This window comes from Entelurus aequoreus, linkage group LG16 (genome assembly GCF_033978785.1).
Source record: "Entelurus aequoreus isolate RoL-2023_Sb linkage group LG16, RoL_Eaeq_v1.1, whole genome shotgun sequence".
Classification (NCBI taxonomy): Eukaryota; Metazoa; Chordata; class Actinopteri; order Syngnathiformes; family Syngnathidae; genus Entelurus; species Entelurus aequoreus.
This window is the reverse complement of record NC_084746.1, coordinates 21,266,753-21,294,519: the sequence shown is the minus strand read 5'-3', so window position 1 is coordinate 21,294,519 and position 27,767 is coordinate 21,266,753. Positions and strand designations below refer to the sequence as shown.

The window sequence follows — 27,767 nt, the reverse complement described above, 5'->3', positions numbered from 1 at the left end:
CATGGACGCCCCTGCTTATTTCAGCAAGCCACATTCTCCACGTGTTACAATAGCGGGACTTCGTAGTAAAATAGTGCGGGTACTAGACTGGCCTGCCTGTAGTCCAGACCTGTCTCCCGCATTATGAAGCCTAAAATACCACAACAGAGACCCCGGACTGTTGAATAACTTAAGCTGTACATCAAGCAAGAATGGGAACGAATTCCACCTAAAACGCTTCAAAGATTGGTCTCCTCAGTTCCCAAACGTTTACTGAGTGTTGTTAAAAGGAAACGCCATGTAACACAGTGGTAAAAATGCTCCTGTGACAACTTTTTTTCAATGTGTTGCTGCCATTAAATTCCAAGTTAATGATTATTTGCAAAAAAAGTTTCTCAGTTTGAACATTAAATATCTTGTCTTTGCAGTCTATTCAATTGAATATAGGTTGAAAAGGATTTGCAAATCATTGTATTCTGTTTTTATTTACGAATTACACAACGTGCCAACTTCACTGGTTTTGGGTTTTGTATATGTTCTTGTCTTACATAAGGATTGTGAGTAATAGGCAAATTTACCAAAAAAAAGTGCAATTCCTCTTTAAAAATGTTAGCCCCTAAACGTGTGAGTGTGCACTGTGTTGCATTAAAACAGTTGAAAACAAGACAACTCGCTCCTCCTGCTCAAAGCACAGCACAAACACCGCCATCTAAGTGGTGAGCGTGTCTTTGCTCGCTAAGAAGCATGATGGAAGTTTGGATTCATCCTCACTATGATCTTGTTTTTAAACCATTTACCTATCAAGGCGTTCTTTAAAAACATACCTAAAGCATTGTCAACGCGTAAGTAAAGCGATCAGCTGAGAAAAGCGCTATATAAATATAATTCACTTCACTTCACTTCACTTTGAGCGTCTTGTTTTCAACTTTGTCTCTATGCAACAAATCATGCACACTCACACGTTTGGAGCTAACATTTTTAACATTACCTGTATACAACTTTATTGGCATTAATTTGTCATTAATCATCCAGCGTGTTTTGCTTCTTCCCAGTAAGAAAGATGTAGGAGTGTCATGCACTGATAGGCAGAGGTGTGGGCGCGGCTTTGTAGCTGAGTGGTGAAAAATTTTGATTTCTAAAAATATTCATCTTAACACTATTGAGAGATTTAGCACTTACATTTAGATTTAGAGTTAGATTTAAGATTTAGGTTTAATATTTACCTTCAACATTTATATTTAGATTCAACATTTATTTTTAACATTTATATTTACATTTAACATTTAACTTTAAGTTTTAGATTTAGATTTAAAATCTAGATTTACCATTTTTTTTACATTCAGTATAGGTGCTGAATGTAAAAATTCTGTCACACTTTTCACGCAGATATATTTCTCACATTTAGATCGCTTTTCTCACATTTAACTCACTTTTCTCACATTTAGCTAATTTTCATCACATTTAAGTTTAAATTAAATGGCAACTTTAAATGTTATATCTAAATGTTAAATATACATCTACAATGTTGAATACAAATCTAAAGCTTGTCGGCTTGTCGGATTTAACCTTGACCTTTAACATTTATATGTAGATTTATGTTTATATTTATATTTAAAGTTACCATTTAGATTTGAATTCAACATTTAGATTTACATTTAATATTTAGGTATGACATTTAGAGTCACAATTTAATTTAAACTTAAACATGATGGAAATTAGCTACATGTGAAAAAAGTGAGTTAAATGTGAGAAATGTGTCTTTTAGAAAAGTGTGACTGATTTTTTACATTTTGCACTCCCTAATTCAGATGTGTTAAAGTGTGTGCCAACAAATCCAAGCACATTTCTTTTTTAGGTGGCAATCAACTTGAAATTGACGGCAGACGTGTGCATGGCTTGGCACAAAACTGACTCTGGGAAATTAGTTGCTTCTTCCTGTTTGAAAAGATAGTCGCTGCAATGATACATAAAGTTAAATAACTCCAATAATGCTTAATTTAAATGTATTTTGTGTAACTTACAACGACATGTGTTCATAAAAGTAGCCTGCTTACTTGAGCCAGATTAGAGTTTCATGTGAAATTGATGTAGCATTTGGTTGAATGCGATGTTTTATATTTAAAAATGCCAGCACAATCAAAAAGGATACGAAAGACTTGGCTGTTGTTTGACTACGGTACTCATTTTATTATTACAACAAAGGAGAGCTTCTTGCGGCAGCAGCTGTACGTGACACAAGTCGGGACATTCCCCAGTCTCCGGTGCCAATGTGCCACACCATTAATAGACGTTCCCAAAAATATGAATATTAGTCATAAAAGTGAATTTTGTGTCTTTGTGTTACAGATGGGTCGCAGGGTAATGCGCGGATGGTTTCCCCAAGATGCAGACTGAACTCCAGAGCGAGCGTGCAGGTAGGAAGATGATTTATTTTCCATAAATCAGGCAGGAAATATAAAACAACAGAAAAGCGTGCCAATAGCATGGGAAGCTATGGCGAAGCTTAGTACAAGAACAGGAATCAAAAAAGTTATTCAATGTAACTTGTTCCATAAGCAAACAAAACAGCCAGACTCAAAAGGCATTTAATACTATATAATACAATGTGGTAACATAAAATATATGAGAGAATGTAGCAATATGAAATATATTAGACAATGTAACAATATGAAATATAAAATAACAGAACATAGTAAGGTACCTTACCCTCCATAACTCCAAGTAGTCGACGTCAGAAGTTAAAATCGTTCCTTCATTCCTGAAGAAATCATCACTTGTTTTCTAAGGAGACAATGAAGAACATTAAATATTCGTAACAACTTATCAATTAGTAAGCACATTAAAAAGCAACAAAATGTTATTTATTTATTTTTATTTTTATGTTTGTGTGGCGTTGTGCAGGTTTCGCTTCCTGTTGGGTGGTGTAGGTGCTGTCTCGTTTGTTTGGGAGGTGGTGCGTTTCTGCAGGTTTGGATTGGGGGGCGGGGTCTTTTGGTGGGGGAGGTGTTGATGTCTTTTGTTTGCGTGTTGGCATTTGGGCTTACTGGCGAGCAGGCCCGGCCCTAACCAATCTGGCGACCTAGGCAAGATTTTAGGTGGCGCACCCCCACATCGGCAGTGAAGTGTATATACTCACAAGAAACTGAATAGCTTTGTCTTTGACCTTTTTTCTTTACTTAAAGAAAGCAAATTAACAATCAGAATAGTTAACAAGATAAAAAAAAATATGAATAAATAAATGAATACAAAAAATAAAAAATGAATATCTAACAATTTATTGTCATCATTACAGTGAAATGCTGAATAGCAGACTGCAAAGTAACAGTATAATATATTATATGAGAATGTTATGTTATGATTATCTTTAACCGAATCACAGCAGTGCTCAAATTAAAAAACAGCATTCCCTCTCATGTGATATTGCTTAATTAACATTAATGATGTGCACTTTAACAACTAGGCTTACAACTATACCTAATATATAAAGGGGTGGAAAAGTGACTATTACCTGCAGGGCAAACATTAGCTAACCAGAAGGCAATAACAATGCAAACAAAAAACACCTGCTTAAAAGATCTAATACTAATGTCCCTGAGGAATGTAAGGTGGGACCGTAGGAGTACTGTAATTACCTAACGTTAAATTATTATTTTCCATAACAATTTAGCCCCCTCCACAATATTAACCCGACGTTAAAACAGAACTAGCTATTTATTGATTAGCAATTGCCGAATCATGTAACATTAGCTTAATGCTAAAAAGCCAGGTTACTATCACCAGTGTTGGGTTAGTTACTGAAAACCAGTAACTAGTTACAGTTAGTAGTTACTTCATTTTAAAAGTAACTCAGTTACTTACACCAAAAAGTAATGCGTTACTGTGAAAAGTAACTATTTAGTTACTTCTTTTTTTCTTCTTTTTTTTTTAAAGCTCCCATTAATGCCCTTTTAGCCTTCATTTCAGTACTGTTATTGCACTGGAGAATAATGCAATGTGTTGATCAACTTGACATGCATTTGCATCACTGAACTCTGCTAAGCAATGTGCTCTACACACAACACACAAAGACAAAGATATGTTTCAAAGGGCCAATTTGTTTTTGGCCAGAACAAATTGACAAAACTATTTTAAATAGCTGCAACATAACATACATAAGTAACAAACAGCATAATAACATCATAGCTGAAAAGCAAGAAAGGCACACACTACATACACAAAGCCTACTCATGCATTTTTTCCTAAAGGAATTCTGACACAAAATCATGTCTGAAGCCCAGAACACTCGACACATTTCCCCAGTTTTAGTTTAGAGATAAGGAAAGATTGGCCTGGCCCTCTAGCATCCCTCTTTATGTTTGTGAACTTTATAGTCTATACATTTAGAGTGATGTGATAATTAAACACTCTAGAAGTCTAGAATGAAAGAGTATATAAGAGAATTGACAGCAACGTTCCCTCTAAGGTGCGCGCCTGTGCAATTGCGCACTGCTCAAGCGTCCTCTGCGCACGGCAAATCTATGCCACGCACAAAATCAAATAAAAAAATAAGTGCATAACAATTTTCGACACACGGACACGACAGAGAAAACAGTTTTCGTCATCATTGTTCAAATATTGTAACGTCTGTCGAGACGCTTTGAGGACATGAATTCCATCCATCACTTTACTGAGCAAAACTCTTTATTGTCGGCCATAAACACATCACCAATACATTAGTAAAAAAATTATGTCTAGCAAAAGTGGTCATTTTCTGCAGTACAAACCAGACCAAAAGCAACTTTGTTATATCAACAGCAGCCGCTCGCTCTTTCTCACTTGCGCCAACACATGCACATATGGCACTTAGCCAGTGATGCGTTTACAGCCACACAAAAAGTGGGACAACTCCAACACCACACATAAAGTGTCATTCCAGGTCGTTACACTATGATTTACCAATCAAATGTGTGCTTATTCTAGTGTCATTTATTAGGAATCCCAATTTATAAATATTAATCATTAAATGCTGTTAGTATATTAAATAAATACTAATAAAAATATATTAAGTTGCAGGAATGTACACATGATCCCCTGCTTACATCTCATTGTGCAACATGTGAATGTTTTAATGGGAACGAAATGCAATGTCTGAAAGGGGTACAAATTATTTCCAAAGCAGGACCTCCACCCAGACAAACAATACAAGTACACAGTTCATGAAAAACAATATTTGTTGTTATTGTCATTGTAAGTGGGCCTAAACACTTGTATTAGAAATGGAAATGACTGCTGTAATTTGATTATAATAATAAGAGAATGTTGTCTGTCTATCTGTGTTGGCCCTGCGATGGGTGGGGACTTGTCCAGGGTGTACCCCGCCTTCCGCCTGAATGCAGCTGAGATAGGCTCCAGCGACCCCGGAAGGGACAAGCGGTAAAAAATGGATGGATGGATGGAGATTAAACTTGTTATTTAGTCAGGTTTGGGACAGGTGTGCTGCTGGTGTAGCCACAGTGTGCACGTCTGATGTTGCTCACATGGCCTCCACTGAATGCTCAGGGAGTTTTTGCGTTTGCTCACACATGAACACTTACAGGGAACATTGATTGACAGAGTGTGTACCTTCAGTGCTGAATGATGAGCAGAGGCAGAGTTAATCCTTAAGTGGTGGTGGTGGAGGGAAAGTAGCATTGGAGTCTCTGTCTCTCTTTACTAGCTTCGTCGAAGCATGTTGCTTATGTAGCTTGTTTCAGCACATTTGAATTGCTGTTTTGGGCAGTAGATGGGATCTTTGATCCAAAGCACAATTTACATTTAACTACAATGTTATTTTCTTTGTGCTCGACTAAAGAAAAGTAGTGAAAATATCTCCATGTAACAAACTCGACTGCAGCTCCGCCATGATCAGACACGCCCCCCTCCCCCCTCTCTCTCTTCCCTCCCCACACTCACACTCTCACACACACACACAAAGAGCGCACGTCTCTCTGGGTGGGGGGGCGTAATGTTGTAACAAATAATATTTCTATTAAATAGGCTTTACTTTGCATTTTAATTAACGTGGGATTATTTTTTATATTTAAAAATAATAGTACCAACTTTTTTTTTTTTTTCTCCAACATTTGTGGCACTGGCGTGGCGCCCCCTGATGGACGGCGCCCTTAGCATTTGCCTATACGGCCTATGCCACGGGCCGGCCTTGCTGGCGAGCTGGCGCTAGCTGGTCTCCATGATCCTGTTGTCGTGTGGTTGTCGGCTTTGATTTGATCGGGTGGTGCTGGTTTTCTGGGGGTTTTGCAGCCGCTGTTTCTGGTGCCATTTGTTTGTGGTGTGGGCGCCCATGGCTGCTGGGTCTGGTGCGGGGGGTGGGGGGTGGGGGGAGGGGGATGTTGTGATTTGTGGCAGCGTGTGCACGTGGTGGTTATTGGGGCTGGCGAACTTGCAGGTGTTGTGCCTGAAAACGCACCCCTGCCATAGAATGCACCCCCTGACGCGGGAGCGCGCTTACGTCACTCGCTTACGTCACTCGCTTACGTCACTCGTCTCGAAAAGTATATCTAAACTCGGCTGTAATCACCGAAGTGGCTGAAATCGCCTCTTTTAAATCGCCTCTTTCGGCATAAAAAAAGTACATAAAGTGAAATAATCCAAGTTTTCTTTACTTTTGGATGGATTAAAAATTGTGAGCCTTTACTGATTTCGCCGTCATTCAAGTGGCTGAAATCGCCTCTTTCGGCATAAAAAAGTACATAAAGTAAAATAATCCACGTATTCTTTACTTGTGGATGGATTAAAAATTGTGAGCCTTTAATGATTTCGCCGTCATTAGATCAGATAAGGCGAAAACAATAACCAATTAATATTGGAATATTTGCTGTCCCGAAAATGTAGTATTAATTGTCTACCTTGACAGCTTACTGTAAAGAATATATACACCAAAGTAAACCTCACTATGTACTTTTTTAGAGACATCAAGGAGAATGAATGTTTGCTGCTTCATTCGACGTGTTGTCGTGATCCAATACTCGTATTTTAAAAAATATGACATTTTCTTTAACTTTAAGAAGCTCATGGGTGGATGGATGAATAAATAAATGAATGCATCTGATATCTACGATTGATTTGGTTTTAAGAAGTTTCAAATTGAACATTCACAAATAACGTTAAGTACCCGAAGTACCAGAGGTGGAGTTATGATGGGGGTGCATTTTCCACAGCTGCCGTAAAATGCACCCCCTATCTATCTCTGGCTAGGAAGGTCATAGAGACTTGGCACTCACCCTGGTGACTCATCATAGCCCCCTCAGTATACAGTGAAAATCATGTGATGATCGGACTACCAGAAGTGGAGTTAGGGTGGGGGTGCATTTTCCACAGCTGCCGTAAAATGCACCCCCTATCTATCTCTGGCTAGGAAGGTCATAGAGACTTGGTACTCACCCTGGTGACTCATCGTAGCCCCCTCAGTGCACAGTGAAAACCATGTGAAAATTGGACCACCAGAAGTGGAGTTAGGGTGGGGGTGCATTTTCAGGCAGGACGTTCAGGCCTGCTGCCTGAGAATGCACCCCCTATCTATCTCTGGCTAGGAAGGTCATAGAGACTTGGCACTCACCCTGGTGACTCATCATAGCCCCCCCCCCCAGTGCACAGTGAAAACCATGTGATGATCGGACTACCAGAAGTGGAGTTATGATGGGGGTGCATTTTCCACAGCTGCCGTAAAATGCACCCCCTATCTATCTCTGGCTAGGAAGGTCATAGAGACTTGGCACTCACCCTGGTGACTCATCATAGCCCCCTCAGTGTACATTGAAAACCATGTGATGATCGGACTACCAGAAGTGGCGTTAGGGTGGGGGTGCATTTTCCACAGCTGCCGTAAAATGCACCCCCTATCTATCTCTGGCTAGGAAGGTCATAGAGACTTGGCACTCACCCTGGTGACTCATTATAGCCCCCTCAGTGCACAGTGAAAACCATGTGATGATCGGACTACCAGAAGTGGAGTTAGGGTGGGGGTGCATTTTCTACAGCTGCCGTAAAATGCACCCCCTATCTATCTCTGGCTAGGAAGGTCATAGAGACTGCACTCACCCTGGTGACTCATCATAGCCCCCCCAGTGCACAGTGAAAACCATGTGAAAATTGGACCACCAGAAGTGGAGTTAGGGTGGGGGTGCATTTTCAGGCAGGACGTTCAGGCCTGCTGCCTGAGAATGCACCCCCTATGTATCTCTGGTTAGGAAGGTCATAGAGACTTGGCACTCACCCTGGTGACTCATCATAGCCCCCTCAGTATACAGTGAAAATCATGTGATGATCGGACTACCAGAAGTGGAGTTAGGGTGGGGGTGCATTTTCCACAGCTGCCGTAAAATGCACCCCCTATCTATCTCTGGCTAGGAAGGTCATAGAGACTTGGCACTCACCCTGGTGACTCATCATAGCCCCCTCACTGCACAGTGAAAACCATGTGAAAATTGGACCACCAGAAGTGGAGTTAGGGTGGGGGTGCATTTTCAGGCAGGACGTTCAGGCCTGCTGCCTGAGAATGCACCCCCTATCTATCTCTGGCTAGGAAGGTCATAGAGAGTTGGCACTCACCCTGGTGACTCATCATAGCCCCCCCCCCAGTGCACAGTGAAAACCATGTGATGATCGGACTACCAGAAGTGGAGTTTTGATGGGGGTGCATTTTCCACAGCTGCCCTAAAATGCACCCCCTATCTATCTCTGGCTAGGACGGTCATAGAGACTTGGCACTCACCCTGGTGACTCATCATAGCCCCCTCAGTGCACAGTGAAAATCATGTGAAAATTGGACCACCAGAAGTGGAGTTAGGGTGGGGGTGCATTTTCAGGCAGGACGTTCAGGCCTGCTGCCTGAGAATGCACCCTCTATCTATCTCTGGCTAGGAAGGTCATAGAGACTTGGCACTCACCCTGGTGACTCATCATAGCCCCCTCAATGCACAGTGAAAACCATGTGAAAATTGGACTACCAGAAGTGGAGTTAGGGTGGGGGTGCATTTTCAGGCAGGACGTTTAGGCCTGCTGCCTGAGAATGCAGCCCCTATCTATCTCTGGCTAGGAAGGTCATAGAGACATGACACACACCCTGGTGACTCATCATAGCCCTTTCCTTGCAGTGGGGGGTGCATTATATATATTTATATATATATATATATATTACACACACACACGCGCACACACACACTCACACACTCACACACACTACTGTGTCAATCCAAAACACACAACTTATTGGTCTCTTAACATGTTTCCAGAAGAAAAGAAAATGATGGTTTCAAAGTTGGTTCCTTGTGCAGTGTTATTTCTATGTAACACAAAATAAATAAAAATCTATACCAATATTACTGCGTTTGTTTTTATTTGCCAGTGATTTTGATAGGAAGCCATATTACCTTCTCACAATTTACGTTTTCTTTTCTCGATTAAACTCTAGAGTAAATTTGAATAAACTAATCATAGTTGATTTTACCTTATTGTGTATCAATGTATGTTGAATTGCAACAATATCATTTAAGCAAGCCATATTACCTTCTCACAATTTACGTTTTCTTTTCTCAATTAAACTCTAGAGTAAATTTGAATAAACTAATTATAGTTGATTTTACGTTATTGTGTATCAATGTATGTTAAATTGCAACAATATAATTTAAATCCCTTTGAAGGTGACATATATCACCACGGGTGTTTTTCCATTGCCAGGTATCAATCCGCAGTCGCACTTAATTGATAGCTTTCAGATTTTGAGGAAAATCGATAGTTTGGCAAATGTGCAAAGTGGTTTCAAGATTTACTAGTGGAAATGGATCATTGTACAGAGCTATTTTGGACTATAAAACAAAAGGTATTTATTCAACAGACATCTCCAAAGTTGAAAAAAATGAAATTCGCCGAAAGTCCGCAAGGTACAATGTTGAAGGTGAGTGTCATTCTCAGAAACTTTTATATTCAAGAGATTTGAAGAAGTCACATATCATATTGGCCTACTTTTAGCTATGTAACTGTGCAGGATTGACTCCCCAAGTATTATCCAAGACACTTAGTAAACTACTTAGAGCGATATATGTCGGCGCTAGAGAGTTTTTCTGACAAGTTTGGCATGTTCTTTCTGACATGTGTTTATGTTATTCCCCTGGGAATGTGAAAAAAAACATGAAAACCAGTAATACATTTGCAGATACAGAACTTGCACACTTTGACAATAATGGTATCATATAATTGTGTTATCAATCATTTTTAAAGATGTTATAATTGTTTACTTAACTTCCCTGTCATTGTATTTTAAATCCACTTCCAAATCCTTCATATTATTTTATTAGAAGACACTATTTAAAAGTAGGCCCCTAGGTTTGAACGTGTGAGTCAATTGTGTGTGTCCTGTGATGGACTTGTTACCTGCCCAGGATGTTTTCCTACCTTGCCCAATATTTGCTGGGATAGGCTGCAGCACCACCTGTGACCCTGATTAGGGGTAAGTGGTGCCTTAGGTAAGGATGGACAATGGTTATTGCAGGAAATCTTGCACAATAATCTCTTGTTGCGATAATATTTCCTTTGCCTGTGTCTCCATTTTTTTCTTTTATTTTGCTACAGGTTTCTCTGCAAATCATTTTACATGATACAACTTTTCTTCAGGAATTTTTAAACATTTCATGCAGTTGCAGCTGAACATGAAGCCCTCCATGGCTAATTTTTATTTATCCAATTCATCTTTAACATTGGGTGTCTCAACATGATAGCAAACCCATCTGGCTGTAGCAACCTTCACAAGAAAATGTTTCTTGGGGTTGATATATTTTCCAATGTATTTCTTAGGAGAGGAAATGTACTACATCGGTGTGACCAAATCCCCCAAAAAACGAAGGTTGTGTGTGGACAGAAAAGAGGCCAATGATGTCTTCATTGAGTTCCATGCCAGTGCCATAGGAGCCCACACGGGACAAAAAAAGACCAAAGACGCCATTTCCAAGAGATATTTCTGGCCTGGAATGGCCGCGGACATTGATAAATGGGTAATTCAATGACACTTGAAGCAAATTCGCTTTTTATCTAATCCTACTAGAAGTTTCCTTTATTACACAGTTTTATAACTGGTCCTTATGTTATTTCACAGAATATGAAATGACAGTCACCAAATGTTGCCAGCTGATGGTAACGTTGTTCATATGAATTGTGTTGTTTGCAGGTCGCCGATTGTACCGTTTGCCAGGCCAGCCAGCCCATAATAAAAAAGGAGGTGGAATACACACCTATAAAGGTAAATATATTTTATATATATATTTTCTTCCATGGCTTTGCTCTGAGTCCGAGGGTCACAGAGGAAGCTGTAAAAACATGTCAATTGAAATATAAGAGGAAGGTTAATTACTACTACACAACAGCATGTTAACATATTAAAATAGATTTTGATATTTGTATTTATTTACACCCAATAAATTATTAAACTGTCTCCAATGATACTGCTCCTAATCTGATGTTCTTTATTCTACTTTTTTAGGTCAAACACCCTTTTGAGCTTATAGGCATGGACCTGGTGGGAAAATTAACCATGACAAAAAATGACAATCAATATATCTGTGTCATGATTGATTATTTCACTAAATGGCCACAGGCTTATCCATTAAAATCCAAAAATGCGGCAGAGGTGACCGAATGCATTATAAAAAATTTTCATCAGTTTGAGGCACCAAAAAGGATTTTGACGGACCAAGGCACAGAATTTGTCAGTGCGGTAAATATGTAAACCACGACAACTATTTGACTGAATTCATGTGTACATTGTAACAGCTTCCAAATATTAGTGTTCCCACATTCATTTTTACATATAAACTTTTTTGTGGTTAATACAAAATGCTACATATCCTAAGACGTACAGTATGTGCACTCTACATTTACAGATTAACAGGAGTGTGTGTGCCAAGCTGGGCATCCAGCGGAGCCTCTGTGCCCCCTACCATCCTCAGACTAATGGTTTGGTGGAGAGGATGAATGGGACCATCCAAAGGTGAAGGAAATATAGCTACTACCTTTTCTGGGGTCAATCTATTCATTAAATATGATCTATGTGGTCTTCAGTTTACGCTAGTACAATTCAATTGTGGGGTTTTTGACAAATGCAAATTGTAATTTCAAAATTGAATATGTTTTATTTTCCAGGGCGCTCAGCAAACTTGTGGGCACAAAACCTGAAACTTGGGACGAATACCTTGATGCCATTATGTTTGGGCTCCGAACAAAAAAACAAATGACCACGTCATACTCCCCTTTTTTTTATGTTTGGGAGAGAGGCCCGCTACCCATCAGAGGTCCCTGAGCACTACAGGGTTAGTGAAGAAATCCTACCATGATTATATTACATCCGGAGATGCTTTCCTCTTCATTCACCTTAGGTGAATGGAGCCTTGGCCAGGAGGACTTGATATCATCAGATGGTATCCAGCGGTCATTGGGTGTTTCGACACTGAACCATAACACCCTACCGCTGGTGGGCCGGCAGTGGTGGCCAAGTCACTGCCTATCTCCTCCTCCTGGCTTCCAGCTCATCTCGTCTCTCCTGCTCCATAACCAGCAAGAGGCTCTCTCTGCTGCCTCCCCCATCCTGCTAGCTGCTGTCTTTCTCTCCTTCCCTGTTATTCCCAAGGCTGTGAGCATTCTCCATACCGACTGGTCAGGGAATCCTCTGCAGCCGACCTCGACCGGGAACAACCATGCCTGCCATCCTTTTCCCCTGCAGTCATTCAAAAGGTCCTGGTATTTGGCACTTTTCCTTTCGAAGGCTTGGTCGCACCCTTCTTCCCATGGGACTGTGAGTTCTATGAGAATGATCTTCTTTGCCTCTTCAGACCACAGCACCACATCCGGTCTCAGGGTTGTCTGGACAACATGGGGGAACTGAAGCCTTCCTCCCAGGTCTACCTTCATGTCCCAAGAACGGGCCATTTGCAATAGGCTCTTCCTAGATGTTGCTGTGGTTGGTGGCTTTTCTCCCTCCCTCACGAACTGGATTGATGTTGTTCTCCCTTGTGGTTGCCGTTTCTTGCATCTCTGCTGCTCCAGGGTGTTAGCCAGTGTCATGAGCACCTTGTCATGATGCCATCTGTATCTCCCTTGGGTGAGTGCTGTTTTACACCCTGACAGGATGTGCGCCAGGTACCCTTCTGTCCGCAAATGTTGTACAGTGGATCCTCTCTCATGCCCCATCTGTGCAAGTTTGTTGGAGTCGGGAGTGTGTCATACACTGATCTCAGCAAGAAAGAGATGCGGAATGGTTCCAGCTTCCATAGATCCGCCCACGTGATCTTTCTCTTGGGGAGGTCCCATTTGGTCCAGGCTCCCTGGGACGCTAGTTCCACTGCTCTGGATTTCCGACCTTCCTCTTCCAGGTTCCGTACTTCCTCCTGGATCATAGCTCTTCTTTCTCTGGGTTCTGCCTTACTCCACTGTTGGACATGGGAAGTTCCAAGACCTTGTCTTCCTGTGCATGGCGTTCCTATGATGTCACGTAGCCTCAACATGCTTTCAGCTTGTGCAACAGATGTGTCAGCTGCCCACTTGCGTCCTGATCTTGTAGTGACGCCTGCGTGTCTGACTTGTTCGTCCTGGGAGTCTCTGTATGTCATTAAGACTCTGCACTTTGCTACCTTGAATTCCTCCACCACGGATGACAAGGGAAGCTGGAGCTGTCCTGATCTTATGTAGAGGCCTACTGATGTGAAGCTTGGAGGGATTCCCAGCGATTTTCTGAGGTACTTATTGACCTTTCTCTCCACTCCTTCTACGCATGTCATAGGGATGTCATACACCGTCAACAGCCACATGAGTCTTGGTAACAGTCCATGTTGGTAGAGCCATATTTTGAATTTACCAGGGAGTCCTGATTTTTCAATCCTCCTCAGCCACTCCTCTGTCTGCTTCTCTGTACTGGTGATGTTCCTGTCAGTAAGCGAGCTGTCAAACCACTTTCCAAGGCACTTTATAGGGTTCTCCTCAATCGATGGAATCACTTCTCCTTGCACTTGCAGCTTGAACCTGTTCGTCAGTTTACCTTTCCGGATAACCATGCTCCTTGATTTTGATTGATGATTTAATTACGAGTTTCAATAGAAACTCTGCTCTGTAAATGCAACCGGAAACAGTGTTAATGCAAAGGCAAACAAGCTACACTGTCTCCTGTGAAAAACATTTGAAAAAAATTCCTGCAAAATACTTTTTTGTTCACAGTTGGACAGCAGTGTTGAGGCCAATGTGGGAGAGGAAGCTCTGGGGGAGGACATAGAGCGGCTGGAGAGCGTGAGGGATATTGTGCTCAGCAATGCGGCAAAGCAGCAGGAGCGCACCAGGCGGAGGCTGACAACAGGTGCACCAAAGACAAATATTAAAGTTGGAGAGCAGGTCTGGCGGCAGAACGTCAGGAACCAGCAGAGGAAGGGTGGGAAGTTGGAGGAAAACTTCCTGGGCCCGTACAAAGTAACAGCACTGGAGGGCAAAAGTGCAGATTTGGAAGGACAAAATGGTAAAGTTTTCCGGAGGGTAAACATTGACCACCTCATCAAGGTTAGGCATGAAGTGGCGCGTATACCTCATCAAATACAGTCTTCCACAACCCCTTCTACACCACCTCAGACACCCGCTGCTTCATATCCAGCCAAACCACCCCGCCCCACCGTCATTCGTCTGGCCAAATCCACCCTAACAGCACCTCCACCTCCACCAGCCTCCTCACCTCCACCTCCACCAGCCTCCTCACCTCCACCTCCACCAGCCTCCTCACCTCCACCAGCCTCCTCACCTCCTGCTGCACAAGCCTCCTCACCTCCACCTCCGCCAGCCTCCTCACCTCCAGCTGCACAAGCCTCCTCACCTCCAGCTGCACAAGCCTCCTCACCTCCAGCTGCACAAGCCTCCTCACCTCCACCAGCCTCCTCACCTCCTGCTGCACAAGCCTCCTCACCTCCACCTCCGCCAGCCTCCTCACCTCCAGCTGCACAAGCCTCCTCACCTCCAGCTGCACAAGCCTCCTCCCCTCCACCAGCCTCCTCACCTCCTGCTGCACAAGCCTCCTCACCTCCACCTCCGCCAGCCTCCTCACCTCCAGCTGCACAAGCCTCCTCACCTTCACCTCCACCAGCCTCCTCACCTCCAGCTGCTTGTTTTGGAAAAAAAGAGGAAAAAACTCCAAAATATAAAAAAATTTCAATCAAAAAATGTACGTTTTTTGTCATTCTGTGCTTACTCAGTTGGGAAAAAAAGTTAGGAGCGTAAAGCTTGTTACTCCTTTGTTGCATTCATGCAAAATGAACACAACTCATAATTTTCAGAAAAGGAAATCGTAACATTTTTAAGAATTGTGGTTTAAATGGAAAATATGTTTTTGAGAAGGGGTTTATGTTATAATAAAAGTATAATGAATACAGCATGTTTCATAGTTTGACATGGTTCATCTTCTGCAGATGTGAAAGAGGCATTTGCAGGGAAGAAGGCCCATGTCCTTCTTTCAAAGATTGAAAAATTCAAATTGTATTTTTGGGACATCCAGAAGGTTGGTCCCAACCAGGAGCTTGAGAGCGAGGTATTATGCTGTCATTTTTGTCTGATGCCTTTACATCACTTCACATATGTGCAATTCTGGACTATACACATTTTAATCAGGATTATTTTCTATTAATAAAGTCAATAATACATAAATTGCAATTTGGTGACCGGCAAAATTTGTTGATAACTGTTCCTCCATACTGAATATATGTAGCATTTACACACAGAGTCAGTCAACATATGGAACTGCATGTCTCACGCACAATTAATTTATTTTTCAATCTTTCATAGGTAATCAATGCCTACCTCACCTGTCTTGTGAGGAACCACAATAAAACAAGTGCACACAAGTTTGGTGTCATCGACAGTTTTTCGATGACGGCAATTTGGCTAGGAAAATTACCAAGACTCTGGACAGTATGTCTAGGGGACTGTTATGCACATGGAATTTGTTTCTTTGATTATGCAATACATTTTCATTAGTTCCTCTTATTTACAGCTCAATCCAATGGCATTCTCCATCCTTGTGGGAATAATGAATGAACACCACCACTGGATGTTGACGGTGAGATGAGAAGTACTGTGCAAATCTTGCTTTTATAAGATCTGTATCAGTGGTTTTCAAGGGTTGAACTCCCTTTCAAATGCCATTTCTGAAGTCTAAAAAATTTTCATGTACCATTTCAATCTTACAGATTAATCTGTCCAATAGTAGGTTTGTGCCTCACTTATCTTGTTTCCATGTTAAAAATACAAAGGTCATCTACCCACATGAGAGGAGATGCCTTTTTTGGATCCATTGGGGAAATCTAAAAGGAACATGGAACTGCAATGTGACAAGGTGGGCATGCAGCACCCTGGCCCATGCACGCCAGCAAGATGGCACATCATGTGGTGTCCTGGCCTCAAAAGTAAGTGTACTGTACACTACTGAAACAATGTGGACAACCTCAAGGTCATTCCTTTTTTTCATAAGAGAAATCCATGACCTGGTTAGCCCAAAATTTTGATGTTAACAAGAATAGCTTGCGTATATTCATATGTTGCTCAAAGTAAAAACATGGATCTTAGCATCTTGCTAGTTTATGTATTTATCATAAGATGCTTGTACGCTAACCTAAGTTTTTTTTAGTTTGCAGAGAAAATATTGAAAGGGCAGCCAATTAACATCGAGACGCATCTTACGGCTGTGAACAATTTGAGACTGGATATTGCCACTGTCCTCCTTCAAGAAACAGGTGAATTTTATTTTTAGCAGATCAATATTAATTACTTCATGTTTGAGCTGTTTTAAACACATGCCCTTCAGTTGAAATGACAGGGGAGGGGGTAAATCATTATAGAGGAATGTACAGCACTGTATCCAAATGCTTAGTTCAAACCTGAAATGGCCCATAACCTTGGTACAAGACACTATATTGTATCAATTTATAAATGCTGGATATTCTGGAATCATTTAAGTAACATTAATAGTGCATGTGTGAAAGGGGTCCTCTGGGTCCTACTGTCTCACTTTCTTTTAACCCTCTATGTCAGGGGTCCCCAAACTTTTTGACTCGGGGGCCACATTGGGTTAAAAAAATTAGGCCAGGAGCCAGGCTGTGTATATATATATATATATATATATATATATATATATATATATATATATATATATATATATATATATATATATATATATATATATATATATATATATATATATATAATATTATATATATATATATATATATATATATATATATATATATATATATATATATATATATATATATATATATAATGGATTAGAAAGGAAAGATTTAAAAAAAATAAAATAAAAAAATAAAAACCAAAAACTTTTTGTTTAACTTGGGACTTCCTGTGGGCCGGATTTTGGATGCATGGGGGCCGGATCTGGCCCGCGGGCCGTAGTTTGGGGACCCCTGCTCTAGATAATACAAGACAGTCTTGATTTTAAGCATTTGAAAATTGGTTGACTGCTTAACATCTTGCTTTACTTTAACACATTTAAAAACAGATTCTAACCTGTAAATATTTCTCGGTAAATAATGATGTATTTCAAATGAGGTTTGCCACTAACATTTTTAAACCATAAAAAATATTGATGGCACAGATTAAATCAAATAATCAGGACAGCCTAATACAATTACATATTACTGGAGTTTATTTTAATTTCAGCAAGATATTTGAAGAAATTTGAGAGTGAATATTGATACAAACTCTTTTTTGGAACAGATGATCTCAGCAATGTCTGTCACAGCTGTGGGATGGAGGAGAGCGATAACCCTCAATGGGTATGTTTTCACTGTGCAATACAGTCCGGCTGTGAAATAGCAGGGCGTAGATAACATAATTATTGCAGTATATAGAGCTGTAACAGTGATAATGATGAATTATTTAAATCCGGAATTTATATACAGTACATTTAATGGCCCATCTTATCTGCCTCCTCACCTCCATCCTCTCTCACCTTAGATCTGCTGTGACATCTGTGACAGGTGGTTTCACCACGAGTGTGTCCTGAGGCCAGATGTGGATGGGGATTACCTGTGCCCTGCATGTTCATGATGAGGGATGGGGGGGTTGGAAGTATTAAACTATTTTTATGTTATGACCTTCTGCCCAATATCTAATAATATTTTTGTTTGTAGATGTATAGTTGCTTCTGAGAAGTTAAATTTCATTACAAAAAAGTGTTCTATTTTGATTTCTTTACTTTATTTGACGTTTGACTTTGAATATTGGATATATAAATTATTTAACAATGTGTGGATTTTGTTATTTGTTTGCATTAAAAGAAATTGCATTATACCTTGTTTGATAAGAAATTATATTTCTTCTCCTCTGACCTGAAGACGGGGGACACTGTACATACCAAGAAAAACATAGGGGGTGCATTCTCAGGCAACTGGCCTGAACGTCCTGCCTGAAAATGCACCCCCACCCTAACTCCACTTCTGGTGGTCCAATTTTCACATGGTTTTCACTGTACACTGAGGGGGCTATGATGAGTCACCAGGGTGAGTGCCAAGTCTCTATGACCTTCCTAGCCAGAGATAGATAGGGGGTGCATTTTACGGCAGCTGTGGAAAATGCACCCCCATCATAACTCCACTTCTGGTAGTCCGATCATCACATGGTTTTCACTGTGCACTGGGGGGGGGGCTATGATGAGTCACCAGGGTGAGTGCCAAGTCTCTATGACCTTCCTAGCCAGAGATAGATAGGGGGTGCATTCTCAGGCAGCAGGCCTGAACGTCCTGCCTGAAAATGCACCCCCACCCTAACTCCACTTCTGGTGGTCCAATTTTCACATGGTTTTCACTGTGCACTGAGGGGGCTATGATGAGTCACCAGGGTGAGTGCCAAGTCTCTATGACCTTCCTAGCCAGAGATAGATAGGGGGTGCATTTTACGGCAGCTGTGGAAAATGCACCCCCTCCCTAACTCCACTTCTGGTAGTCCGATCATCACATGGTTTTCACTGTACACTGAGGGGGCTATGATGAGTCACCAGGGTGAGTGCCAAGTCTCTATGACCTTCCTAACCAGAGATAGATAGGGGGTGCATTCTCAGGCAGCAGGCCTGAACGTCCTGCCTGAAAATGCACCCCCACCCTAACTCCACTTCTGGTGGTCCAATTTTCACATGGTTTTCACTGTACACTGAGGGGGCTATGATGAGTCACCAGGGTAAGTGCCAAGTCTCTATGACCTTCCTAGTCAGAGATAGATAGGGGGTGCATTTTACGGCAGCTGTGGAAAATGCACCGCCACCCTAACTCCACCTCTGGTACTTCGGATACTTAACGTTATTTGTGAATGTTCAATTTGAAACTTCTTAAAACCAAATCAATCGTAGATATCAGATGCATTCATTTATTTATTCATCCATCCACCCATGAGCTTCTTAAAGTTAAAGAAAATGTCATATTTTTTAAAATACGAGTATTGGATCACGACAACACGTCGAATGAAGCAGCAAACATTCATTCTCCTTGATGTCTCTAAAAAAGTACATAGTGAGGTTTACTTTGGTGTATATATTCTTTCCAGTAAACTGTCAAGGTAGACAATTAATACTACATTTTCGGGACAGCAAATATTCCAATATTAATTGGTTATTGTTTTCGCCTTATCTGATCTAATGACGGCGAAATCATTAAAGGCTCACAATTTTTAATCCATCCACAAGTAAAGAATACGTGGATTATTTCACTTTATGTACTTTTTTATGCCGAAAGAGGCGATTTCAGCCACTTGAATGACGGCGAAATCATTAAAGGCTCACAATTTTTAATCCATCCAAAAGTAAAGAAAACTTGGATTATTTCACTTTATGTACTTTTGATCTAATGACGGCGAAATCATTAAAGGCTCACAATTTTTAATCCATCCACAAGTAAAGAATACGTGGATTATTTCACTTTATGTACTTTTTTATGCCGAAAGAGGCGATTTCAGCCACTTGAATGACGGCGAAATTATTAAAGGCTCACAATTTTTAATCCATCCGAAAGTAAAGAAAACTTGGATTATTTCACTTTATGTACTTTTTTTATGCCGAAAGAGGCGATTTAAAAGAGGCGATTTCAGCCACTTCGGTGATTACAGCCGAGTTTAGATATACTTTTCGAGACGAGTGACGTAAGCGAGTGACGTAAGCGCGCTCCCGCGTCAGGGGGTGCATTCTATGGCAGGGGTGCGTTTTCAGGCACAACACCTGCTTCGTTCTTGTTTATTGTCGTGTTGGTTGGCTTGTCGGGTGTCGGCCCGAACCTGCCCTTGCGCTCTGCCGCACCGTCCTTCACGCCCGATGTCGTGCCGTTGTGTTGGAGCGTGCTTGTCGGGGGTTGTCCCTGGGGTGAGGGGTAAGGTGATCGGCTGGTTCTCGGTGGACAGTGGGTGCCGGGCCCTGATCGCTGCCCCGCCGGCCTGTGTATGGATTTGTTGGTTTATCTATGTGCGTGTGCCTGTGTCCATAGGTGGATTAATGACCGGGCCTACCGGGCCCAGGCCCAGGGGGCCAGAGGCCCCAAGGGGCCAGGCCAACTTGGCCCCGCGGCCGCGACCCAAGCAAAACTACTTTTGCAAAAATAATAATCTTAAGCCCCAAGGGGCCAGGCCAACTTGGCCCCGCGGCCATGATCCATAGAGGGTAAGAGGCCCCAAGGGGCCAGGTCAACTTGGCCCCGCGGCCGCAACCCACAGAGGGCCAGAGGCCCCAAGGGGCCAGGCCAACATGGCCCCGCGGCCATGATCCATAGACGGTCAGAGGCCCCAAGGGGCCAGGCCAACTTGGCCCCGCGGCCACGATCCATAGAGGGTCAGAGGCCCCAGGGGGCCAGGTCAACTTGGCCCCGCGGCCACGATCCATAGACGGTCAGAGGCCCCAAGGGGCCAGGCCAACTTGGCCCCGCGGCCACGACCCACAGAAGGCCAGAGGCCCCAAAGGGCCAGGCCAACTTGGCCCCGCGGCCGCGAGCCACAGAAGGCCAGAGGCCCCAAGGGGCCAGGTCAACTTGGCCCCGCGGCCACGATCCATAGAGGGTAAGAGGCCCCAAGGGGCCAGGTCAACTTGGCCCCGCGGCCGCGACCCACAGAGGGCCTGAGGTCCTAAGGGGTCAGGCCAACTTGGCCCCGCGGCCATGATCCATAGAGGGCCAGAGGCCCCGAGGGGTCAGGCCAACTTGGCCCCGATCCATAGAGGGTCAGAGGCCCCAAGGGGCCAGGCCAACTTGGCCCCGCGGCCACGACCCACAGAGGCCCCAAGGGGCCAGGCAAAATTGGCCCCGCGGCCATGATCCACAGAGGGCCAGAGGCTCTCAATCATTATTATCAAAGCTAATTCTCAAATTGGATGGATCACACAACCTCACTCACATATTCTTTATCAATTATTAAAGGTTGTTTCTGAATTTTGATCACAGAACTTAATGCAAATATTCTTGATTGATTGACAAAGCTCATTCTCAAATTTTGATTACACAACCTTACTCTGACAAATTATCATTATCAAAAAGCTCTATCTCGAATTTGGATCACAGAATCTCACTCAAGTATTCTTAGCTGTGCCCCTCCCCCATCAAGTCTTTCATAAACCGGTCTGTTCTTTTAGAATCTCCTCATTTGGTATTTTGAACTCGTGAGAGACTGCTCAAAATTTGGTTTCCTTTCCCTCAGTTCAGACTCAGAGATAATTTGAAATCATTCAACAAGAAGTTTAACGCGCGCACACACACACACACACACACACACACACACACTTGAGTTGAGCATTACTTGGAAATTCTTATATTTTCCATTTTGCTGTTATTATCAGCATCTTCCCATTTTGTCCTTTTCTTTCGAGAAAGTTTACAGTCTGACATTTGTCACTGCTGTCAGTTAATAACTTTTTGGTCTTTGACCCATTTTGTCATTTTCTCGATTCGATCGTCACTGACCACTCTCTCCTGTCTGGCAGACATCGTTGCTGCCATCATAGCTAGCAAGCTGCCTGCAGCGGGTCATCCCTATGTTCCCCGTCCCTATGTTACCCGGGTCCTATGTTCCCCTCTACCGGGGAACTAAGGACCCTTTTTAAAAAAAAGGGTTCTATGTTCCCCGCTGCGGGGAACGTACAACACTTTTTCCAGAAAAGGGTTCTATGTTCCCCGCTGCTTCCAATGCGCGACTAAGTAAGACGCACGCAGACACGCATGACAGAGACGCGTTTAAGTTGTCGAAGGAAGGAAGTTCGCGTTTGAGTTGCTCTATCTGCTGCCGCACGCCCTGTGACAGGTTAGGTTTAGGGATGGTTTTGGTCAGGGCACAATTTCGCCAAAAAAGTGCTCCACAACGCCCTGTGACAGGTTAGGTTTAGGGATAGTTTTGGTCAGGGCACAATTTCGCCAAAAAAAAGTGCTCCACAACGCCCTGTGACAGGTTAGGTTTAGGGATGGTTTTGGTCAGGGCACAATTTCGCAATTTCGCCAGATACAATGCAGGGAACATAGGACCCTTTTTTAGAAAAAGGGTCCTAAGTTCCCCGGTCGCATACAAAGACCCAGGAACAACCGGGGAACATAGGACCCGGGGAATATAGGACCCGGGGAACATAGGCACGCTCCCGCCTGCAGATAGCAACATTTTGGTGTCCTTTGGGAAAATATTTAGAAAGAAGACAAAAGTACACACAGTTGTACAACTATTATCTTTATGATCTTTTTTTTGTTAGTTTCTCTGTTACTGTGTGTGGCCAATTAAGCAACTTTTGGCCATACCTGGCTGGTGACATTTAGCGACTTTCTGGTTGATGTTAAGATTAATAATAGCAACAGTTCTCTTCATCTTAATGCAATTTATTGTGTCTGTCTCTCCACATTTTGCCATTAGGTACTTTGAGCTCTTGTTGGTCAGTCACTCTAAGGTACATTGTTGCTGCCATCATAGCTAGCAAGCTGCCTGCAGATAGCGACATTTTGGTGTCCTTTGAGAAATATTAAGAAAGAAGACAAAAGTACAAGACATTGTACGATTACTATCTTTTTAAAATTATTTGTTTCACTGTGTGATTGACCGACTTTGCCGCTAGATTTCGCGTCTTTTGGCCATACCTGGCTAGCGACTAAAAACATCATTTAGCGACTTTTTGGTTGTGAAGATAAGTGGTAAAAGCAGATCTTCCTGTTGGTCTTCCCACATTTTGCCATTTGGTACTTTGCACTCTTCTTGGTCACTCCAAGGCATTTGTCCCTGCCTTCAGCTAGTCACTTGGCTCTTTTGGAATATATTTCACTGTAATTGGCTCTCTCTCTCTCTTTCTCCTCAGTACAAATCAGCCTGTTCCCTTGCCATTCATCACTGACCACTCTGCTCTCCTGTCTGTCAGACATTATTGCTGCTTGCAGATAGCTTGGGGTCCTTAGAGAAAATATCAGAAGAGAAAAGTACACAATTATCTTAATTATCTTTTTTATTCAGTCAGTCCTTCAGTGAGTCCCAGTGTGTTGGCGATTAAGCAACGTTGGCATTCAATTAGCGACTTTTGGCCATACATGGCTGGCGACTCAAAAAACTAGAAAAAAAGTACAAAAAGTTGTACAATTAATATCTTTATTATCCTTAATTCCCCTGAATCCTAGAGTGTGTTGCAATTAAGCAACTTTGCTGCTAGGTTTAGCGACTCTTGTTTTGGGCATACCTGGCTAGCGACTACAAACATTATTCAGCAACTTTTTGGCTGTTAAGATTAACGTTAATAAATTAAATCCTAATACAATTTATTGTGTTGGTCTCGCCATCTTGCTATTAGGTACTTTGAATTCTTGTTGGTCTCTGCTAAGGTATCTGGCTGTTGTCTTTGCCTTCAGTTAGTCACTTGGCTCTGGAATATATTTAACTGTACTTGGCTCTCTCTTTCTCCTCAGTACAAATCAGTCTGTTCCCTTGCCATTTAGACATTTTCTTGATTGGATCATCACTGACCACTCTGCTCTCCTGCTGTCTATCAGACATTGTTGCTCCCATCATAGCTAGCAAGCTGCCTTGGTGTCCTTTGTGAAAATATTTAGATAGAAGACTAAAGTGCACAAAGGTGTACAATTATTATCTTTTCAAAATATTTGTTTCACTGTCAGTGTGATTGACCGACTTTGCCGCTAGATTTCGCGTCTTTTGGCCATACCTGGCTAGCGACTGAAAACATCATTTAGCAACTTTTTGGTTGTGAAGATAAGAGGTAAAAGCAGATCTGCCTGTTGGTCTTTCCACATTTTGCCATTTGGTACTTTGCACTCTTGTTGGTCACTCCAAGGCATTTGTCCCTGCCTTCAGCTAGTCACTTGGCTCTTTTGGAATATATTTCACTGTAATTGGCTCTCTCTCTCTTTCTCCTCAGTACAAATCAGTCTGTTCCCTTGCCATTTAGACATTTTCTTGATTCGATCATCACTGACCACTCTGCTCTCCTGCTGTCTATCAGACGAATCAGTTGATTCTCTGCTCTCAATTGTCTATGCTAGTAAGCTGTTATTCTCTGCTTTGGAGTGTTGATGCTGGGTTGCTAGTTTTCTAAATCACCTCACACACTTGAAGGAAGCAGCACCGATCATAAACACACAAACAAACTCTCACACACACACACACACACACACACACACACACACACACACACACACACACACACACACACACACACACACATAGTTGGTTTATCTGTTGTGATAGGCAAAGAGCCAATGTGCAAAGAAAGAAGGGAAATATGGATCATAAACGTTTAAGTGGAGGAGCTAGAAAAAAAATTCAGCAAGAAAAGAAAAAAAAGGAATCAGTTTTACTTGAGAGTGTTCCAAATATCTCCAGCTTCTTCAGTACAAAGACATCTGCTGAAAGCAATTCTATAAATGCTACTGCAAATTCAGCTAAGGTTAGCAATGCACCTGAGCTAGCATGTAGCTCCCAAGATCCTGAGACCACTACAAGTGTAGACACTGAACCAAATGCTTCTGATGCTTATGATTCAACCAATTCAGAAGTAGCCAGTTGCTCGGATGAATGTGAGGTCACTGCACCTCTGGACAGCATAGAAAATGAGCTGAATCTTTCTTCAACACCATCTACAGTGACAACTCTACCTAGTGATCCCGCTAAATGGGCTGAGACCCTCACTGAGTCAATGAAGGAAGTTCTTATTCAAAGAGGTGCAAAATCATTTCACAACCGTCACAGCCATTATCCAGCTTCTGTGAGGAACAGTGGGCTAGGAGGCAAAACCCGATGCCTAAACAATGAACATTTTACTTCACACTTGCCCAATGGACAACGAGTACAAAGAGAGTGGCTGATGTACTCTCCCTCTACTGGTAATGTTTACTGCTTTGCATGCAAACTGTTTTCCCCAAAAACGCATTCTTTTGTGACAGGCTATTGTGATTGGAAACACTCAGAAAGATTTGGTGAACATGAGCGAAGTGCTGAGCACATAACCTGCATGCAAGCAGTCTTGAACCGCGCCAAAGGTGCCACAGTTGATGCAGACCTGTTCAAACAGTTTCAGGCAGAGAGCAGCTATTGGAGGCAGGTGTTACAAAGAGTTGTTGCAGTCATTAAATTCCTTGCAGAAAGGGGCCTTGCATTTAGGGGTAAAAATGAATCGTTAGGGTCTCCTCTCAATGGGAACTACCTTGGTATTCTGGAGGTCCTGGCTGAATTTGATCCCTTTCTAAAGGATCACATCAGAAAGTTTGGGCAGATGGGTCGAGGTAATACCTCATATCTGTCCTCCACCATTTGTGAGGAATTCATTGAATTGATGGGTGCAAAAACCAAACAGGCTATAGCAGATGAACTGCAAGCAAGCAAATACTACTCTATCATTGTGGATTCAACCCCAGATTTATCTCATGTGGACCAATTGACATTCATATTCCGTTTTGTTAGCAAAGAGGGCAGTGTTGTTGAACGCTTTGTGGGTTTTGAGCCCATTACTAGCCATACAGGTGAAAGTTTGGCTAACTGTGTCATGTCTGTGTTGGAAAATCTAGGGTTAGAGCTGTCAAATTGCAGGGGGCAGGCTTATGATAATGCCAGCAACATGTCAGGGAGGTATAATGGGTTGCAGGCTCACTTAAAGAAAAGCAACCCATTAATACACTATATTCCATGTGCAGCTCACTCTTTGAATTTGGTGGGAGTCAACAGCATTGACAGATGTGGAAATGAAGTCTCTAAGTATTTTGACTTAATTCAGTCTATTTACAACTTCACAACTGCATCCACACACCGATGGGACAGGGTATTTGGCAATTCCAACATAGATCTCACACTTAAAGCTTTATCCAACACGCGTTGGAGTTGCCGTGCAGAATCTACCAAAGCACTGTGGCAGAACTACAGTAAAATAAAAGCAGCACTACAGGTTATTTCCACTGATGACACAGAGAAACGAGACACACGAACTGAAGCTGACAGTCTAGTGCGGAAGCTGGATTCACTTGAGATGGCCTTCATGGCAGGCTTTTGGGACACTGTTCTGTCCAGATTTCAGGCCACAAGTCTGCAACTTCAAAAAGCAGACATGGACCTTGGTACAGCAGTTAGATTGCTGGAATCTCTGCGCACTTTGTTCTCTCCCAAAGAGATCTATTTGATCATTTTGAGCAGAAAGCCTTAAACATGTTGGGTGGCACCCCATCTTACAGGGCTGAACGGACGAGGAAACGTAAAAAGTTTGCTGATGAATCAGCATCCCCAGATGTTGTGCTTGAGGGAAGGCAACTGTTTCAAATAGAGACATTTATTGCCTCTATTGATCAACTGAGTTCAAGCCTTAATCACCGTCTGGAGGCCTACAAACATCTGAACAATTTGTTCAGTGTCCTTTTCTCTTTGGATACAGAGTCCAATGCTTCAGTCCTTCACAAGGCCAAGATTCTCACTGAATCATACCCATCTGACCTCAATGAAAGTCTTGGACAGGAGCTTATACAGTTCAAATCTTTTATACAGCTCAACAACACTGATGAGGAGAGGACCCCTTCAGGACTGCTCAAAACAATAATACATTTTGGACTACAGCCTACGTTTCCTAATACATACATTGCGCTACAGATTTTTCTCACTCTACCGGTCAGTAACTGTGAGGGAGAACGCTCATTCTCTCTTTTGTCAAGAGTAAAAAATGAGCTGCGCACAAGAATGACTCAGAAAAGATTAAATGCGTTATCTCTAATGGCAATTGAGAGTGAGCTGACAAGAGAGTTGGACTTCAATGATGTGGTGGATGATTTTGCAAAATTGAAAGCACGAAAGAAACCCCTTGCTTAAAGGTGCACTGTGTAAGATTTTTAGGTTATTTCCAGAATTCACCCATTCACTAATGTTAGGCTACCTGTTTTCATGAATACTTACCACCACCATAAAATTCTAAGTATCCATTATGACTTGGAGAATTGCACTTTTGCCATTTCTGGGAAGTGTCACCTGGATTGTGAAGATAGGATTGACTTTAGGCAGAAGCTTGGTGCTTTCTCTGGCAAACTGAACCTCAAGCTTCATTCTCTGCAGCTTTGCATTCTTGTGCAGACTTTCATCCACAAGGAACTTTTCAACTTCCCCACTATCGTGAAGGGGCCATCAAAAGATTTCAGTGTGTCCAGCATGTCTAGTCTCTTACTCTCCTTTCTTTGAGCCATCTCTTGTTTCTCATCTGCCCTACTCTCGAATTTTGCCTTCATGAATTTACTCCAGTTGAGTTCAAC

The 27,767-nt window shown here is 42.2% G+C and overlaps 1 protein-coding gene across 1 annotated transcript in view; it reads right to left on the bottom strand.

Moving 5' to 3' along the window:
• The window catches only part of zgc:56622 (uncharacterized protein LOC326033 homolog), a 69,395-nt gene that overhangs the window by 27,663 nt on the left and 13,965 nt on the right, over positions 1-27,767 (bottom strand). Inside the window, exon 4 of the mRNA XM_062022353.1 lies at positions 2,686-2,760. Within this exon, the coding sequence (XP_061878337.1) occupies positions 2,686-2,760 (75 nt within the window). The remainder of the gene's footprint in view (positions 1-2,685; positions 2,761-27,767) is intronic.